General features: G+C 41.3%; 1 protein-coding gene across 1 annotated transcript; it reads right to left on the bottom strand.

Moving 5' to 3' along the window:
* Positions 1-4273: 4273 nt before the first annotated feature.
* On the bottom strand, positions 4274-19530 carry LOC107374679 (alpha-synuclein). The gene is made up of 6 exons (XM_015942836.3): positions 19391-19530; positions 18955-19106; positions 18827-18856; positions 15277-15419; positions 5172-5243; positions 4274-4773 (listed from the first exon to the last, which is right to left on the bottom strand). The coding sequence occupies exons 2-6, from the start codon at positions 19073-19075 to the stop codon at positions 4756-4758; spliced, it is 384 nt and encodes a 127-aa protein (XP_015798322.1). The 5' UTR covers positions 19076-19106; positions 19391-19530; the 3' UTR covers positions 4274-4755.
* Positions 19531-19985: the final 455 nt, after the last annotated feature.

Raw genomic sequence — 19985 nt, 5'->3', positions numbered from 1 at the left:
TGATATCAAGGATTTGGGGTAATATGACCTTTGAGGACACGGATGTGTCATTAAGTATAAGGACTAATTTATTTATATCCAAGAGCTGTTACAAAATATTATTCATTCTGTGTTGTTGGGATTTTTTTTTTTTTTTTGTGGGAATAAAAGTAAAAATTTGTAAGCTTTACTGTTGGCTGTTAGTTTAAATTGTTCAATATCCCGCTGCAGCCTGTGTGTGGAGTTAGTTTGCTCGGTTTTCTCCCACAGACCACAAACATGCATGTTAGGCTAATCCTCAACCCTAAACAAGTTCCTGGTTGTTATATCTTGTCCCCTGTAATGGACATGCCCAGAGTGTCCCCCATCTCTCCCTTAATCACTGGTGGAAATAGGCACCATGTCCCAGTAACCCTACTGGCATAGAGGGTTAGGTGAGTGAGTGGGAACTTCATAGAATAACAATATTGTATTAAACATTTCAGAATGAAAAGCCAGTCAGCCTGAGTCTGGAGTGTGGATCGGGCTTTAGCTGGTTCTGAATAGAACCAGCAGGTTTTTGCAGGTTTTACAGCGGGATGTGAAGGTTTGGTCAGTGTTTATCTTCATTAGCCGGGCAAGCCAGACCAAATAAATGCAAAGCAAGATTTTGGTCTAGTTCACTAGGCTAAATCTTTGTGATTTTCCTGTTTAAATTGTTTGATTTTGCGGTAAATATTTCAGTATAGGAGACACACGCAGTGGCATTTGAGAAGTGAAACTAAGTTTATAGGATTTACTGAAAGTGTGTGATAGTTGTTTAAACAAAATTAGGCAGGTGCATAAATGCACTCAATATTTAGCAGATCTGCCTTTTGCAGAAATAACAGCGTCTAAACACTTCCTATAGCTTCCAGTGAGTCTGGATTCTGGTTGAAGGTGTTTTAGACCATTCTTCTTTACAAAACATCTCTGGTTCACTGAGGTTTCATGGACAGCTCTCTTTAACTCACACCACAGATTTTCAATAATATTCAGGTCTGGGGACTGAGATGGCTATTCCAGAATGTTCTACTTGTTCCTTTGCATGAATGCCTTAGTAAATGTTTAGCAGTGTTTAGAGTCGTCTTGTTGAAAGACCCAGCCCCGGTGCAGCTTCAGCTTTGCTGCTGATTCCTGGTCTTTGGTCTCCAGAATCTGCAGATGAGTGGAATCCATGCGTCCCTCAACTTTAACAAGATTCCCAGTCCCTGCACTGTTCACACAGCCCACAGCATGATGGAACCTCCACCATGCTTTACTGTAGTTAGCAGGTGTTTTTCCTCCATGTGTAACACCCCTTGTTATTCCCAAATGGTTCAGTTTTACTTTCATCAGTCCACAGCACCTTATTCCAAAATGAAGCTGGCTAGTCCAAATGTGCTTTAGCAAACCTCAAGCAGCTCTGTTTGTGCTGTGGGCAGAGAAAAGGGTTCCTCTGCATAACTCTCACATACAGCATCTCCTTGTGTGAAGTGCACCGAGTAGATGAACGATGCACAGAGACTCCATCTGCAGCAGGATGATGTTGTAGGTTTTTAATGCTGGTCTGTGGGTTGACTCTGACTGTTCTCACCATTCTTTGCTTCTATTTATCCCAGATTTGTCTTGTTCTGCCACTTGGAGCCCTACTTGAACTGTACCTGTGGTCTTCCATTTCCTCAACATGTTCCTAACTGTGGAAGCAGACAGCTGAAATCTCTGAGACAGCTTTCTGTATCCTTCCCCTAAACCATGATGGTGAACAATCTGTTTTCGGGTCATGTGAGAGTTGTTCTGAGACCCCATGTTGCTACTCTTCAGAGAAAATTAGAAGAGGAAGGAAACTTACAATTGGCCCCTTACATACTCTCTTACTGGATTCACCTGTGTATGGAGGTCAAGGGTCACAGAGCTTACCAAACCATTTTTAGTTCCAATAATTAGTTATAAAGGTTTTCGAATCAATAAGATGACAACAGTGCCCAAATTTATGCACCTGCCTAATTTTGTTTAACCCTCCCTCTGTCTTCATGGGTGACCAAGCGAGGAAAGTTGACCATTGAGCAGGATTGATGGTTTATCCCTTGAGGTCCACGTGGCAGGAGTGAGGTGGTCCTCACCCCTGCCACACGGACCCAAGTGATAAACCATCAATCCTGCTCAATGGTCAACTTTCCTCGTGGGGTCACACCCATCAGGACAGTGGGAGGTTTAGGGTTATACAGTTTTTGCACACTTCCTGTAAATCCCATAAACTATTTCACTTCTCAAATATCCCTGTGTGTGTCTCCTATATGCTAAATTTAACTGACATTAATACAGGAAACTATTTATACAGGAAAATCAAGAAGATTAACAAGGATGTACAAACATTTGCATCCCACTGTATTTCTGACCACTCCATAGCTACCATTGTAGTTGTGTGATTCAAGTTCAATATGTCAGCACTGAAGCTGTGGCTCAGCTGGTACTGAACATGTGACGGCTCAAGCTGCTGCCTCAGTTCTGTGTGGGCTAACCGGAGCAACAGTGAGTCAGAGCAGGATGGTCCAGCTGCTGACATGCATGTAAATAAAAACAGGACTTTGGTTCAGCCTGGAGTCATGGAGTAAACGAGGAAATCCGTTTAATTCCTGTTGGTGTACTGAGACTGTTTCAGTTTATTATTCTTGGTTATTTCAGGTCAAACCTGAACATTTGCTGCATATGTAGACAGATGTTCAGAGTAACAAACACCAGTTTGCAGCTGGTGATGTCCTGGAGGTCTTAAAGAGCTGTTTCTGCTCGCCTGTTGAATAAAAATAAAGAAGCAAAAGAGAAAAACATCATTGATTCTTTCTTCGTGCATCACACCAAGGCCAGCCTGCTTCATCCACTCATCTTTACTCCTGTTGCTGCTGGCTGGATTATTAGCATGTCTAAAATAATGTCCTGAAAGTGAGATTAACAACATTCATCTGAACCCCGTCGCCACAGTTGTCCAAGGCCAAGGTTGCAGGTTTGAATCCTGGCTGCAGTTTTACTTTTTGTTGTCCTCATGCATGCATGGAGTTTTCTCCAGGAGCTCTGGCTTCCCCTCACAGACCAAAAACATGCATGCTTAGATTCACTGGTAACCCTAAAACATCCCTGGGTGAGAGGGTGAGACTAGTTCTTTGTCTCTGTGATGAGCTGCTTCGATCTGATTGGCTGATTAAATATAATTATGTTAACAAGAGACTGAACAGGTGTTCTTAATAAAGTGGCAGGTGAATGATAAATAAATCTGTTCTTGCGTGAACAGTGAATTTAATGAGGGGCAGTTCGGGGGGTCCAGGGTGGGCCAGAGCCACCCTGACAGCAAGCTTAAACCACCTTGTGGCCCCTCCGCTGAGAGGAGAGCCTAAACAACAATAATAATAACAGATTTATTTTTGTGATAATTTAGCTTTATTCTACATGTGGAACCTGCCTCTGAATGCGTGTATGTGAAGTTAAGAAAAGATTCTAAGAAAAATGTTTTCTTGTCATTGAGATAGATAACTCATATATAGTATAGTATATAGTTACATTTTGGAACTAAATAAAATTCTGTTTTAATCGACAGGAACCATTTCTGAATAGCTGTTTTTGAGTTGTTGTCATTATTCAAAAAAAATATTGAATACTTAAGCCAATGGTTGCAGAGTTTTCTCACAAACGTGCCCTGCAGCTCCGTGCGGTCCGAGCTGCAGTCATAGAAGATGCTTACCCCGCTGCATCCAGATTGTCAGTGACTTAAACATCTGGGAACTTGCGCCAATCAGAAGCTCTCACTTGTAGACAGGCATGAGAGTTACAGAGTTTCAGCCTGCAAATTGTCCATATTGGGTGTGTATGGTTGACTCAGCATGAAACGGACCGGGCTGGAAAAAAAAGAGTCCAGATTTGCATGAACAATGCACGCCAGTGTAAATGAGCTGACCCTACCAGCTGACCATGGTGTAGATGCCCCATGAATATCCAGTCAACAAGCTTGATTCCCCCTAGTGGCCTATTAAGATACGGCAGCAACGTTTGCAACATCATCACCATTTTTCTTACCTAAAAATATGCTGAAAAACCAAGATATGAATCATTTTATGTAACACTCTCATTTTATAGCCTTAGCAGTCTAAATATACTAGGTGTGTAATTTGTTGAAGTTTCTGGTGTATTTTTAAAAATGAGAAACTGGAAATGAAAAGATACAGTATTTAGTTTTTTAGCACACTAGTGTAAAGTAAACATATAGTTTCTCAGACAAACATCATTTTATACAAATTCCTGAAATATATTTCACCCACTCTTAACGTATTTTATTCAACGGTTGAATCCAAATAAATTCATGACAAAGCAGTAACGCTGAATTGTAGTTTACAGGGTAAAAAACACAATATGGACGCACAAAAAAAAACTCAGCACTTACAGTCTATTACAAAAACACACAAAGAAAGTTAATGATAATTCTGCTTCCAGTACAAACATCAGTGTTTGTGTTTGTTTATAAAGAGACACTTAGGTGTTGGTAGATTGTTATATTTTCCCATGGTTGTGTTACTGACATAGCCACACCGCTGACAAGGGACACACACACACACACACACATGCATACACAACCACACACACACTTATACTGTAAACACAGACCGAGCGGCACAAACAGAAACACAGACAGCGAGCACAGACTCCATAACGGACCAGAAAACGAGGCACGACGGGACTTGGCAGAGCGACATGGAATGTTTCGGTCACTGATCTCTGGAGCTCTGAGGCTGGTTAGTCATCGCTGTCCTCCTGAAGGAGAAAAAGAAAAAAAATACAACAGGTGTGATGTAACTTCCTGGGCAGTGGTCACCTCCCGGCATGCTGATGTGACATCTCTGAAACTGAAGCTGAGGTGCGACGACCCCGCCCACCTGCATCATTTATTCATGACCTCTGGCTGCTGTCACGCTGAGCTGAAAGTCACTCTGTGCCCTTACAAAGATCAAACCTCATGCCACCTATTGTTAGATGATAACTGAATACTTAAGCCCAGCATAATCGGTCAGTTATAAAATAGATAAGTATTTTACAAAATGAGAGCTAAAGTGACTAGGTGTGATCCTCATAAAGGGGTGGGTGTGGTATTTATGTGTTGGCTAACTAGCGTAGCGTCAGCGCAGTAGGAAGTGTGTGATTGTGTGTCTCACCTCTGTGGGCTCAGCAGAATCCGTATCAACCAGTGACTCTGCCACATTTGGTACTGCTGAGGCTTCATCGCCCTGAAAAACACAAACAAACATTCAATTCTTTCTTTTTTAGCATGCAAATTTAACATAGCACGTATTATCTTGCATCATCCACTATCTCAACAACAAATATTTATTCTATATCAACATTTTATATAAAACCTGCAGACACTCGTCTATAAAATCTGTGCATGAGAGACCTTTAAGCCATTTGACAAAAGAATGAAAACACGATGAGTTGGTTGAGTTTATGGGAGATTTAAACCTTTCATTACAGTCAGTGGTCACTGACACAGCCTTGGAATGAGAGACAAGGTGCTGATGAAAAATAGAAGTGACGTGTCTCCTGTCTCGTCTTGATTACATCGTGTCATTGATCTGACCTTCTTTAATGAGGACTGGTCACAGCGTGTTCACATGAGCTCCTGGTCATGCATAAACTGGTCCAAATGTCCATCTGTTCACCTGACAGAACCATGTGTGTGTGTGTGTGTGTGTGTGTGTGTGTGTGTGTGTGTGTGTGTGTGTATGTGTGTGGGACAAGACAAAGACACAGTCCAGTACATCAAACCTCTAAGATTTGTTCAGAATCAGGGGGGGAAAAAACTACCTGATGTATTTCTAGGAACCTTCACAAAAATGTTTCAGGACAATTCTGAGCAGAATTTTTCCCACAGGACAAGAAACATATTTGTTAGATTCTTTATCTGTTTTCTGTTCTCTCCACCATTTCATACCATCGATACGCTCCTCTAACGTTATCTTTGTCCTCATACCTTTCTGGCATCACTGTATCACGACAACGAGTCACCGGTGACTGATGAAACGGTGGAACAGACGAGCAGATTAATCACATCGAAGCATCGTGGTTCGGTGGATGCGCCTTGTGTGTGTGTGTGTGTGTGTGTGTGTGTGTGTGTGTGTGCATGGATGCAATTTTCACTTTAGAAGTGGGGGGGACACGGGGGGGGGGGGACACGGGGGTCTTTACAGTATGCTCTAATGGGAAACAGGCTTCAACACAAACGGTTGTTTTCTGCTTGGTCCTAGAGCTCAACCAGTGTTAAGTTAATATAGCGTAATATTGTTTTTGGATGGTAAAAGTGCAGGGGTCAAAACTTGACTTTGGAAAAAGTGGGGGGGACATGTCCCCCCTGTCCCCCCCCAAAATTACGTCCATGTGTGTGTGTGTGAGAGAGAGAGAGAGAGAGTCGCTGAAGGACGTCTCTCAGCACCTGGCATTAATTTTTAAACTGAATTAATAATAATGGTGCTTAATGGCTCTGAGCCGCCTGAGAATGATGGTTGAATGAGGACAATCTGCTCAGTCATGCTGTCTCTCTAAGAATCAGGTTCTATTTGTTTAAAATTTGTCAGTGCGCCTCATAACGAGGCGGATTTTTCTTCCTAATTTTATCCATCAGTGTTACCGTTTTCCTTCACAGCTGAAAGCAGGACAAATGCTTTAAAAGTGGGATGATTTAAGTCATTTTTTTAGATAAAAAGGGTTAAATGAGCGAGAGAAGAGCTGAGGATTTGTTTTGCATCTGTTTAAGAACTCCACTGGAAGCCCAAATAAGGAAATGTGATGCAAACAGTTCTTTAATTGCTGTGATGCATTTCCCTGGGATTTAATGTTGCTAATTAAGGGATGGATTTAACAAACAAATGGTGTTTACCTTGCCTCCCGGAAGTTTGCGATCAGGTTATTTTTTCCTGTTCCTCCAAACAGTAACAAGAGGGTAATTACAGCCACATTTAGGGCACCCTAAGGGATTATGTTCATTTTAACACCTTATTAACCCAGATAAATGGGTAAATGGTTTCTTACACAGCTCTGGAGCTTTTTGCCTGCCGGTGTCAAATTACCAATGTCTGTGTTACAGTGTCAGCTTGGCACAGATTCAGCAGTCTCACTCACAGAGTGTAAACAGTAACTACGTCTGACATTTTCAAGAAAACCTGATGGTTTATCCCTATCAAACCTGCTCAGTGGTCATCTTTCCTGGAGGGGTCCCCCAATAGGACAGCAGGAGGGTTAAGAATTTAATTCCAATTTTAATTAATTGAAAAAACTGTTTAACATTCTGTTGTGGTACATTTTGGCTCTCCATAGCGAGTTGTAAAACTCCAAAAATCTTCATAGAGGGTCAATCAAACACCATTTCAAAAACATTTCAACCACTGTAACTATTAGATAAAAGAGACAATGGGCAGTTTCTACCATTAATTACTGGAAATTTCCATCGAAATGTTGTTGAAAATGAAATGATGCCCAGGTGTTGAAAAATATCGGGGGCGTCGTAGCATATAACCATAAAAGGTCTAAGTCTCTGGGCGACGCCATATTAGACGCCATGTTTCCGTGAACCTGTGAGACCAAAACACATTTTCTGATTTGTAACAAGCAGTTATAAAACTTTCACCATTCATAAATGTTGTTGTTTTACACATTTACCTCCTCACTTGTTGCCAGTGATTAAAAAGGGAGTCTGATATGTTTGTCAATTTGCTGGAGGTTTTGGTCCCAAGGATTTTTGACCCTAATGGCCATCCGTTGGTAAGGTCTTACTTGAACACAAAACCGCTTGCTTGCAACGATTTAGGTATGTACTGCCCCCTATTGCCAGGGAAAATAAACACCGTCACTTTAATTGATATATTGTAAAATAAAGACAAAGGTGTATTGCACACAGTTCTTTTTTTTAATACACTGGAACCACTCATCTGTGGACAACAGTCGGGTCTATGGGAACATTTAAATGACTAATTTGTAAACAGATTACCAGGAAGAAACACTGTTTGGTCTGATGTGAGTGTGATATTTGATAATGTAGCTGAGATGAATTAAGTCAGTCTCACTAATCTAGCCAGAACCTCTTTACTCAACATCATGAATTATGAAGGTTTCCTACTTTAACATCAGTTGGACTGCATATAAAGAAACTCCAGATTACTTGTCTAAAACATGCCAGGAAGCTGGTTTTGTTCTGTTGCCATGGTGATAGACTCAGAGATACTTGCTTTCTGGAACTGTGAACACAGATTCCCTGAACTCAGGGATAATTTACATTACCTGTTTCCTGGAACAGCCCTCTCTTTCAACTCTCTGATACAGATATCATCAGTAATGCTACAAATACAGATATATTATGACTAATATCTCAAAATGGTTTTATTTCAGTTTCCTTTTATTTTGCTTATTTTCTTTGTAGTTTACCATTATTTTGTTTCTTTTCTTGAATTTTTATTTAGAAATTTTCCTTTTGGTTTTAACATTTTCTGCTGTGTTTGATCTTCCACCACACAATAATCATCCTCCTCCTCACTGTGTGTTCACTCATTCCTTACTTCCCTGGGTTGTCTCCCTCTATTTTGTGTTTAATCTTTTTCCGGAACTGCGCTGCTCTGGGTGGCTGCATGTTGGAGTTGCTCTGTTGACTATATGTAAGTTTTGCCTTTTCTTGGGCATTTTTTCTTCTAGTTTCTCAAGAAATACAGTATTTTTTGGACATTTTACTTTTATGTGGTGCTGTGAAGCTTGGAGGATTTTTACTGCTATTTTTAGCTTTTTTTCACTTTTTGAGCATTTGTTATGATGCATAACCATGGCAGCAAGCTGGTTTACAATCGGGAGCAGCTGATTAACATAGGAAAGGATGAAATAATACCTCAACTGAAGCCACAAATCCCAAATGAGCTAAAAGGCAAGAAGCGTGGGTGCAGAGCGGGAGCAAAACGGAGACAGAGAAAGAGGAATTTCAAACCATCTCTTCCATCGATCATAATGGGCAATGTGAGATCATTGGCCAACAAGATGAGGAACTCCAAGCCCTTTCAAGGACTCAGCCAGAGTTTCGGCAGTTTCAGAACCGCTGGAGAAGATAATGCAAAGAAGGATTCTCCAGAGAATCAAGAAAATTATGGACAACCCTGAGCATTCTCTTCACAAGACTGTCCGACAACGGAAGAGTGTCTTCAGTCAGAGGCTTCTTCAGTTTGGCTGCAACACTGACCGCTACTGGAGATCCTTCCTGCCAACAGTCATTGTAATATATAATAACTCTTTGATGACTTGATTATTATTATTATTCTGAGCTACTATAGCAATCAATTTCCCTCTGGGATTAATAAAGTATTTTTGAATTGAACTGAATTGAATTGAATTTAGAAGTTTCCTGTTCCACATCAGTCTTTTATTTAACGTTATTTCTGTTTTTACTGGTGTTCTGTGCCTCCATAACAAAAGCTTTAATGATAGAAATATAACATCCCTGACCACAAAATCATGTAAAATAACTAGCTTAGGTAGATTGACAAAAATATTTAGGACACAGGTCAGTTTCCATAATCTCCGCCATATTTACAGCCATGTTTCCATGGCAACCAAAAGGCAGGTCTACAGCCTTGCCACAGAATATCACTACTCTCCTCAAACAGCTCCTTTAATATTTTAATTCTTTAATAATTTTACTGGTCAGCTTAATGTGTGCAAAAATAAAAAAATCTGGGAAATTCTGAGTTGTTTTTGTTTGATTTTCCCTTTTAATGACCTAAAGTATTCGGAGGCTCCTCCAACATGCCATTATGACATAACAAATGTAAACAGTTATTTGAATACTTTAATTGTGTTGAATTGGTTCTGGTTAAATAAAAGAGAAGAACATAGACATAATGTAGAATTAAAGAAGCCTCTGAGAGGATCCAAAAAGAGCCATTTTTCATGTTGGACTTGTGTCTCAACAGTAAATGTTTGCTACGATTAACTGCCTTTGCCTCCTCCTCCTCCCCTTTTTTGTGAAAAATGAAGGCCAGGCTGACTGATGAAGACTGAGAAGCTAGCTGTATGTAACAACTTTCAGACACACAGCAGATATGAAAAGTGATGACAAATGACTCAAGGTCAGGAAGCCATTTTTAACATAGCAAAGAGCCTGCCTGCACTGACTCTGAGAAATGGAGGAATGTGTCGTGTGCTGCAAAATGACGGTGTGTTTTGGATTCGTGCAGACAATTTATGTGTGTGTCTGGATAAAACCAGTGTGAAGCGGATGGGATGAGAATCAGATCCTCTAGATCTGAGACCATGGTCTTGAATTTGGAAAAGGGTTGAAAGTCTTCTCCAGGTCAGGGAAGAGGTCTTGCCCCATGTAGACGATGGAAAGATGGTTTGTGACATCGATATTTGGATTGTTACTGCGTCTACAGTACTGCAGGAATTGTACAGGTCTGTAGTTGGGTAGAGAGAGCTGAGTCAGAAGGTGAAGCTCTCAATTTACCGGTCGATCTACGTTCCTACCTTCACCTATGGTCACATGCTTTGGGTAGTGACCAAAAGAATGATATCACAGATACAAGTGGCTGAAATGAGTTTTCTCCGCAGGGTGTCTGGGCTCTCCCTTAGAGATAGGATGAGAAGCTCGGTCATCAGGGAGGGGCTCGGAGTAGACCCGCTGCTCCTCCACAACAAGGGGAGCCACTTGAGGTGGCTCGGGCATCTAGTTAGGATGCCTCCTGGATGCCTCCCTGGTGAGGTTTTCCGGGCATGTCCAACCAGGAGGAGACCCCAAGGAAGACCCAGGACACGCTGGAGGGACTATGTCTCTCGCCTAGCCAGGGAACGCCTTGGGATTCCTCCAGAGGAGCTGGCCCAAGTTGCTGGAGAGAAGGAAGTCTGGGCCCGACGGTCTCTTGGAACAACCACCTGCACATGCACTTCCCATAAATCCAAAAATCAGGTGCTCAAGTTTGGACCTGATCTCAAGTGAGCGTGCACACCTTTGGTTTTCATACCAAACTCTATGGATTCATCAGGCAGCAGGGGGATTCCATTGAGAACTATCTCACAAACATAACCCCAGTGCTTTTGCGATTAGTTTATTCAGATTTGCCACTGTGTCACTAATCTCATCTCCATCACTACAACCCATCCATCCATCCATCCATCCATCCATCCATCACATTTACTGAACCCGCTTTGTCCACGTAGGGTCGTGGGGGGCCGGCGCCTATCTCCAGCGGTCAATGGGCAATCAGGCGGGGTACACCCTGGACAGACTGCCAGTCCATCGCAGCATCACAACAACTAGCCTGCTTAAATCTTCATCACAAACATGTCAGCAAACAGACATTAAACCTTCTTCCTGACAGCCACCTCTGAAAAGTCCATTAATAATTTCATTCCCATTCAAACACTGAGGCAAAATGTATTTGATTCCATCAATTTGGACTTTTTTGTAGGTATTTCAGATGAACAATGATAACCTGAGTAAATACTGGGGCTATAAATAAGAAAATAATTTGTCACTATACAGGTGCTGGCCAGTAAATTAGAATATCATCAAAAGGTTGAAAATATTTCAGTAATTCCATTCAAAACGTGAAACTTGTACATTATATTCATGCAATGCACACAGACCAATGTATTTCCAATGTTCATTACATTTAAATTTTATATTCATAAGTGACAACTAATGAAAACTCCAAATTTGGTATCTCAAAAAATTAGAATATTCTGAAAAGGCTGAATATAGAAGACACCTGCTGCCACTCTAATCAGCTGATTTACTCAAAACACCTGCAAAGGCCTTTAAAAGGTCCCTCAGTCTTGTTTTGAAGGCACCACAATCATGGGGAAGACTTCTGACTTAACAGCTGTCCAAAAGACAATCATTGACACCTTGCACAAGGAGGGCAAGACACAAAAGGTGATTGCTAAAGAAGCTGGCTGTTCGCAGAGCTCTGTGTCCAAGCACATTAACAGACAGGCGAAGGGACGGAAAAAATGTGGTAGAAAAAAGTGTACAAGCTCTAGGGATAACCGCACCCTGCAGAGAATTGTGACGACAAACCCATTCAAAAATGTGGGGGAGATCCACAAAGAGTGGACTGCAGCTGGAGTCAGCGCTTCAAGAACCACCACGAGGAGACTCATGAAAGACATGGGATTCAGGTGTCGCATTCCGTGTGTCAAGCCACTCTTGAACAAGAAACAGCGCAAGAAGCGTCTCGCCTGGGCCAAGGACAAAAAGGACTGGACTGATGCTGAGTGGTCCAAAGTTATGTTTTCTGATGAAAGCAAGTTCTGCATTTCCTTTGGAAATCAAGGACCCAGAGTCTGGAGGAAGAGCGGAGAAGCACAGAATCCACGTTGCATGAGGTCCAGTGTAAAGTTTCCACCGTCAGTGATGGTGTGGGGTGCCATGTCATCTGCCGGTGTTGGCCCACTCTGTTTCCTGAGGTCCAGGGTCAATGCAGCCGTCTACCAGGAAGTTTTAGAGCACTTCATGCTTCCTGCTGCTGACCAACTTTATGGGGATGCAGACTTCACCTTTCAACAGGACTTGGCACCTGCACACAGTGCCAAAACCACCAGCACCTGGTTCAAGGACCATGGTATCCCTGTCCTTGATTGGCCAGCAAACTCGCCTGACCTTAACCCCATAGAAAATCTATGGGGTATTGTGAAGCGGAGGATGCAATACGCTAGACCCAACAATGCAGAGGAGCTGAAGACGACTATCAGAGCAACCTGGGCTCTCATAACACCTGAGCAGTGCCACAGACTGATCGAGTCCATGCCACGCCGCATTACTGCAGTTATTGAGGCAAAAGGAGCCCCGACTAAGTATTGAGTGCTATACATGCACATTCTTTTCATGTTCATTCTTTTCAGTTGGCCAACATTAGAGAAACAAACATTTTTTTCATTGGCCTTTAGAATATTCTAATTTTCTGAGATACCAGATTTGATGTTTTCATTGGTTGTCACCTATAAATATCAAAATTAAACGTAATAAACATCGGAAATACATTGGTCTGTGTGCATTGCATGAATATAATGTACAAGTTTCACGTTTTGAATGGAATTACTGAAATATTTTCAACCTTTTGATGATATTCTAATTTACTGGCCAGCACCTGTACATTTTATGAGTTGCATCATTAATCATAATTATTTGTGAGTACAATTAATTGTGATTAATCATAATTAACTGTGATTAATCACAGATTATACATATAGTGTAACATATTGTAGAGACCCCGATCATCTTAGCAGCGGGTTTATAGTCCCCAAATCAACCAGCAGGAGGCAGTAGAGGTTCACACAGACCTTTAGTAGGCTTTTTCTTCCAGGCTTTGTAACGCTACAGACACCGATCCTCTATCACGCTCCTACCACACAGAGTCACGGTGTCAGTTAACCACGCTAATTCAACCCGCTCCACAGAACACACATCACCTTCCCGGTGGCTTACATTAACATAACACTCACACAACACGGAAATCAACACATAGGACTTAGCAGAACGATAGGAAACACATATAACACAATACCCAGAATGCACCTGGCTTACAACCCCAGCCAGGTCATTACAATATTTATTATAAGCTAGTTTCAACTATAGCAGGATGTAAGTTAATGCAAATGCATGTGTGTTATTGTTTGCAATCACAAATACTATCTAGAACATTCTACAGAAACAATCCTAGTTTCCCTAAGAGCCCTGTTTGGTGATCTGGATCAAAGATCTCTGAGAAAATTATGCAATACAGTAAATGAAGCATAAATTGATGGGGTATTTATTTTCATAGTGACTTAATTATTGGCTGTTTTTGCATTTTTTTCATTGAATCAACTTTTCTTAAATATAAAAAATTTGATTATTATTAGTTTTAATGGAAGAAATTTGTTGATGCAACAGAATGCAAAAAAGAAAGAAAAAGAAACCACTATATGTGCCTTAGTTTTTTCCAGTTATGAGTGTCATTGCAATTTCGGGAAACATGTTGGTATTAGAAGTGGTCGGTAAAAGCTTATTTTTTTTTTTTACCAATATCTGAAGTTATAAATAGCCTGTATTTGTATAGCACCTTTTAAAAGTTCTACAACCCCCCCAAGGCGCTTCACAACTCAGTCATTCACCCATTCACACACTGGTGATGATGAGCTGCAATGTAGACACAGCTGTCCTAGGGCGCACTGATGGAAGCGAGGCTGCCAAACACTGGTGCCATCGGTCCCTCCGACTACCAGCAGCAGGCAGGGAGGGTTAAGTGTCTTGCCCAAGGACACAACAGCAGCATGATCTGACAGGAGCCGGGATCGAACCTGCAACCTTCCACAACCTGCTCTACCTCCTGAGCTACTGCTGACCAATGGTCTCTTAACAAAATACAAAATTATTTTACCATAACTAACTTCACATACCTCCTATCCATACTTAAACCTATTTATGCAAGACATGGAAGCTATTTCCATTGAAGTTAGGAATAAAAAAATATATATTAGTTTTGTCTCTAGCTGAATCACATTCTCCCTGAGATAATCCTAACAACCAAGCCAAACTAACAAAATATCTCAAAAATATACCTCAGATCTGTGACATTTTGAGTGGAAGTAGAAAAAGCTGAAGAGTTTCATGTATAATATGTGCATGGTACGTAAAAGTTGTGTCATTAAAAGAGTAAAAGCCAATATAGATAATTTCTAAGATTACATTTTAATGCCAGTATAATATCAGAAATCCATAGTAGGTACTGTGATGTTTCCAGGTTTTTGGTGATTTCATAGCATCACATTGACCTGTGCTGACACATCTGCATCACTGTGGCAGCATTTCAGTATATATGACGTAACACACTGTTACACCAGAATAAAGCTGAAATAGATGTGTGCAAATGGTTTACAAGAGAAATAAAGCAGCTGTTTATGTGGAGCCCCTTTTGAAATAAATGTGCACTAACTTATAAAATCCACATATTTAGTAGAACATAAAACAATTTTCTTATTCTGACAGTTAAGATTTTTGAATAAATAAAATATGACTAAAGTTTCTGACTTTAGTTGCTGCTGCTCCATTGACCCTCAGGTCTACAATGCTTTGAATTTTTATCAATATTTTTTTTTAAAGGCAGTGGTTCAAATTATTTAACTGGTTTGGAATGTGTGTACAATAAATTACAGAATTAAACATGGACTGTGTGTGACAATTGTTCTTTGAAATCTTTGGACATTATTAATTTCACGCTCCAGTCCTTGTAGCATCAGGAGTTTCTTTCGTACTTGCTTGGCTGGATCCTTCTTGACCAGTCCGGTGGCAGCGGCAATATTTCCTGCTCCCTCCACGGTTTTCTGGGCCACAGCCGTAACCCCGGTAACCACAGCACCGCCCACATGAGACACTCCAGACACAGTTTTACCAGCAACTGCAAGGACAAAAGGGAGGAGAGAACAGGGGAAAGAAGAGAGGAGGCTGTGTTACAGGGATTACAGATTACAGAAATGTGACAACGATCCAACATCAAAGGGCTCCAAAGTTTCTTAGAGGAATATGATTAATTAAGCTTCTGATCAAAATGATTGTATCAGGAAAACAAATCATTAACTGTTCCAGCTTCTAACAGGTGAAAAGCACACAAGTAATTTAATTAGTTGACGTAATTTGAGAAAAAAGCTAGGGGGAGTTCCAATTTAGAGAAAAAGAGAGAAAATCTGTCCCGGGGTGAGTTAATCCCGTCTGATGGACAATTCCCGGTAACGTGGAGGTGACAAAAAGAGGCTGATCAGAGAACAAACCTAAAGGAGAGGATGAGGTGGTGTGCACCGATCCATCAGTGCTGTACAGCATTATTAATAATGACTCTAAGACTCCCAGGGCCTCTCAAAAGCAGATTATCAGATCATCTAATGCAGATCGCTGACAAAACATTATGCCATCATGCATTTATCTCAGTAATCTCTGCTTTAATAGCCCTCACAACCCAAAAATACCTGCAGGTAGGTAGTGTCTCATAAAGCTGTGAAACGTGATTCCCCCACAGAGATATCACACATCCCTCCAATCACAGCCAACCGGGAGGATTTAATAAGAACCGTTCATGGTTTTATTTATGTAAAATACTCATTATAGGTTAAACGATTTAAAAAAATGTGAAAAATACTTGCTTCCTTCAGTTTGGACTTTAGTATTTCAGATCAACAATGACAACCTGAGTAAATACTGGGGCGATAAATTGGAAAAAAATTAATTAATCACAATAAATTTCATGAGTTGCATCATTAATCACGATTAATTTTACTCACAATTAATCGTGATTAACTCATTATCATTTTTTTACGGTGTGGGTGTCGGAACGAGCCTCCGCACCATGAAAACAAACATCCCAGCTCTAAAGTCGATCTTCATCCGCGTGCGTCACACGCCAAAACCGGAAAAGCTTCTGCCGATCACAATTCGACAACGAATTATGAAAGAACGGATAACGCTTGAAACAAGCGGATTCTTCCTGATGTAAGAGGTGAGTCTACTCTTTGTTTTGATAGTTTTGGTGTTGACATCATCCTAGTGCTCAACGTTCAGTGACTTTAAAAAAAACTTTAAAAATGCTGAAAAATGCTGGCAGCGAAGGGCTTTTCTGATCAGTAAATGGCTCCCAGTTAATGAGTTAATCACAATTGATCGTGATTAATCACTGATTATAAATATACTGTAACATAGTTTCCATAATGCTATTTTAAACTATAGCAGGATTTAAGAATATGCAAATGAATGTGTGCTTTTATTGCAACAATCCAACATGAGCACACTGTCCAGAACATTCTACAAAAACATTCCTAGTTTCTTTTTTCATTCTCCCCACTTCCCCAAGACACCTGCTTGGTGATTTGGATCAAAGATGTCAGAGAAAACTATGCAATACAGTAAACTAAGCATACATTGATGGACAATTTGTTTTCTATTGGAATTGTTTAAGAGAAATGTAATTCTTTACTATAACCCATTTTATTGTTATTCATTTATTTTCAGGGCATATGAAAAAAAAAATAGAGGTACAATATCAAAAGTGGGAATAATAGACAAGAACATAAACCTCCAGAAACCAAAGAAAAAATATTTTTGAATAAATGAAAAGAAATGAAAACAACAATCTCTTATACAGATTTCTAATGAAATCATACATGTTCCTGAAAGGGGGAGAACTCCGGATTGTAGCTTTAATTCAACAACTTTACTGAATTGCATCAAGTCTTCTGTGTTTATTTTTAATTGGGTTAACTCTGGTTTCCTCTGACATCTTTGGTCCAAATCACCAAAGCAGGGCTCTTGAGGTGGCGGTGGGTGACAGGAAGACAGAGTCGTGCGCACATCACTGTGGTGCGCTCTTGCACACTCTGTTTAATTGACAGTCACTCACTCACTGCGGAGGATCTCTGATCGAGTCTTATTTACAGAATCTCTTTGAGTCAGGAGGTTTTTCCAGCAAGAATGACCTGTTTAAAGTCAAAGGTCAGACATTCTCCTTCAGGATTTTCTGGCTCTATCAATTACAGCAAGTGATCCAGGTTCTGAAGCAGCAAAGCAGACTCAGACCATCACAGTACCACCACCATGCTTGACTGTTGCTATGATGTTAATTTTCTGAAATGCAAAGTTGTTTTTAGTCCAGATGTATTGGGACACACCTTCCACAAAGCTCCACTTTTGTCTCGTCAGCCCACTTAATATTTTCCAAAAGGTCTTGGGGATTGTGTTTCCTGGCAAATATTAGACAAGTCTTTGAGGTTATTTTGAGGGGTGGTGGTGGTGGTGGTGGGGGGGGGGGGGGGGCAATAAAGGTTTTTATTTTGGAGCTGTCCTATGGATGTCATTTCTGCCCCACATCTTACTGGTGTTGGTTGGAAGGACTGGTCAATGCGCCCAAGGGGCAGCAGTGAACGCAATGTAGCAGCTCAGTGGCTTACTGGTAGTGCCCGCCCTGAGACTGGCCCGGAAAAATACCAGGCCACCCAGATATGTAAACAACCTATGCTACCCGGCCCGGGCCGACCCGGTACAGATGGGAATGGCCCATAAGAGATCAGGGTTCAAATCCTGGTTGGGTCATACCAAAGACTTTTAAAAACGGGACCCAATGCCTCCCTGCTTGACACTCAGTTTTGAGGGGTTGGATTGGGGGGTTAAACCACCAAATAGTTCCCAAGTGTTTCCACAGCTGGAGCTCACCACTCCCCCAGGGGATGGGTCAAATGCAGAGAACAAATTTGGCACTCACATCAGTGTGTGTGACAACTGATGGGACTTTAACTTTAATGTAGCTCATCATCACTAGTTTACGGTTGTGTGTTAATGAATGAATGATTGTTGTTTTGTAAAGTGCCTTGGGGGGGGGGGGGGGGGTCAGAAATGTAGACCATTTACCATTTTACTGTTGAATCATGACCTCTGAGCTTAACCCAATGAGGCTTTAGATATAGTTGTGGGTTCTATTGCTCCTTTTTAAGAACTGTACACGACATGTTGCTTTTTGAGGAATTTTAGCCAGACAAGTTCTATTCCCAACCCTACAGGTAATCAGGTGTGAAACTGTCCTCAGCTTTGCAAACAATGCGAGTCATTCCAGCTAGATCATCATTCACTAGGGAAATTACTTTTTCACATAGAATCAAATTGGTTTGGATATTTTTTTCAATCAAACCACATAACAACTGCTATTTTTATTTACTTTACAATCTTTCATATTAAAGTTTAATCTCAGACTAAAGTGTGGCAGAAAATGAAAATCTGTAAGGCAGCAATCAGGTTTTTAGGGTCATCACGTGCATGAGAGGTTACCTGTGGAGACTCCATCCTTTGTTTTAGTACCTGGAACAGACAAGAAGCCCATTCGGTCACAGGAATAGTAATGCTATTATGGGATGGAGGGGTGATTTTTCCTGATCCAACGAATTCCCAGAACCCACCGACATACATAACCCCGTCCTTCGTCATCTCCGCCGCTCCCGTCACTCCCTGCTTGGTTTTCTCCGCCGCTGCCACGACCCCATCCTTGGCTTTGGAGAAACCCTTCATTAACGCGTCCATGGCGGCTGGATCGGCTCCGAAATAACAACAGCTGCAGAGGAGAGTCACATATATAAGGCTAAAATATTTTTTAAATATAATAATTCACCGCGCCAGTAATCTCCCCAACAGGTTTGTTAATAAGCCATATTAGCGCCGCTGCACGGAAGGCTGCAGAAATAAATAAATAATAAATCCACCTGTAGGATTTACAACCCCAACACATGAATGGGTTTACTATAATCCACATATGGTGACACTAAGGAAGGAAACACGCAATTGGTTTTAATTATTTTAGAGGAAATACAGAAAATACAAGAGAAGTCCTTTACGCACCTGTTTGCTTTAACTTTCAGTCGATATTTGAGGAGCCTTCCGGGACGGCGGAAGAGAGTCCTCTTCGATCAGTGAAAACCGGTTTAACGTGTCCAAACTTCAGGAGACAGTATTTTGTCCTCAGCGCGGACTGATGGACACAGATAGAGGGAGGACGCACAGAGCTCTCCACGGGTCTGACAGACACCTCCTACGCCACAGAGATGGAGAAATAACGATTGATCACTCTTCTCTCTCTCTTTCACACACACACACACACACACACACACACACACACACACACACACACACACACACACACACACACACACACACACACACGTTCAGACGGGGCGCACGCGCGCGCCATTACGTAGCTCTGTCTGAACGCTGAACGTGGGTTGTCCACAGCGAGTAGGAGTAGCAGCAGCAGCAGGCTCATTTGAGACTCAACTACCAATTAGGCTGCTTACGGTTTGTAATTATGAACGACAACAATGCTGCATGTGTGAGATGTTACCTGCAGCTGCTGGGATCACTCCGAACTGGGAGAAAAGAAGAAGAGTTTGTTATGAATGCAACACACAGCTCCAGGAGGAGAGTTTGGTTTAGGTTC

Source organism: Nothobranchius furzeri, chromosome 6 (assembly GCF_043380555.1).
Source record: "Nothobranchius furzeri strain GRZ-AD chromosome 6, NfurGRZ-RIMD1, whole genome shotgun sequence".
Taxonomy (NCBI): domain Eukaryota; kingdom Metazoa; phylum Chordata; class Actinopteri; order Cyprinodontiformes; family Nothobranchiidae; genus Nothobranchius; species Nothobranchius furzeri.
Note: the sequence above shows the minus strand (reverse complement) of the source record. Positions and strands in the feature narration are given on the sequence as shown.

What these genes read in the sequence shown, in the direction of transcription:
- LOC107374679 (XM_015942836.3), bottom strand. Translation starts at nt 19,075, where the DNA reads ATGGACGCGTTAATGAAGGGTTTCTCCAAAGCCAAGGATGGGGTCGTG. An exon ending in GGACGGGGTTATGTATGTCG is followed by an intron (nt 18,857 to 18,954) that starts GTGGGTTCTGGG and finishes TGTCTGTTCCAG; the next exon opens with GTACTAAAACAAAGGATGGA. An exon ending in AGAAGGATCCAGCCAAGCAA is followed by an intron (nt 5,244 to 15,276) that starts GTACGAAAGAAA and finishes TGTGTTTTTCAG; the next exon opens with GGCGATGAAGCCTCAGCAGT.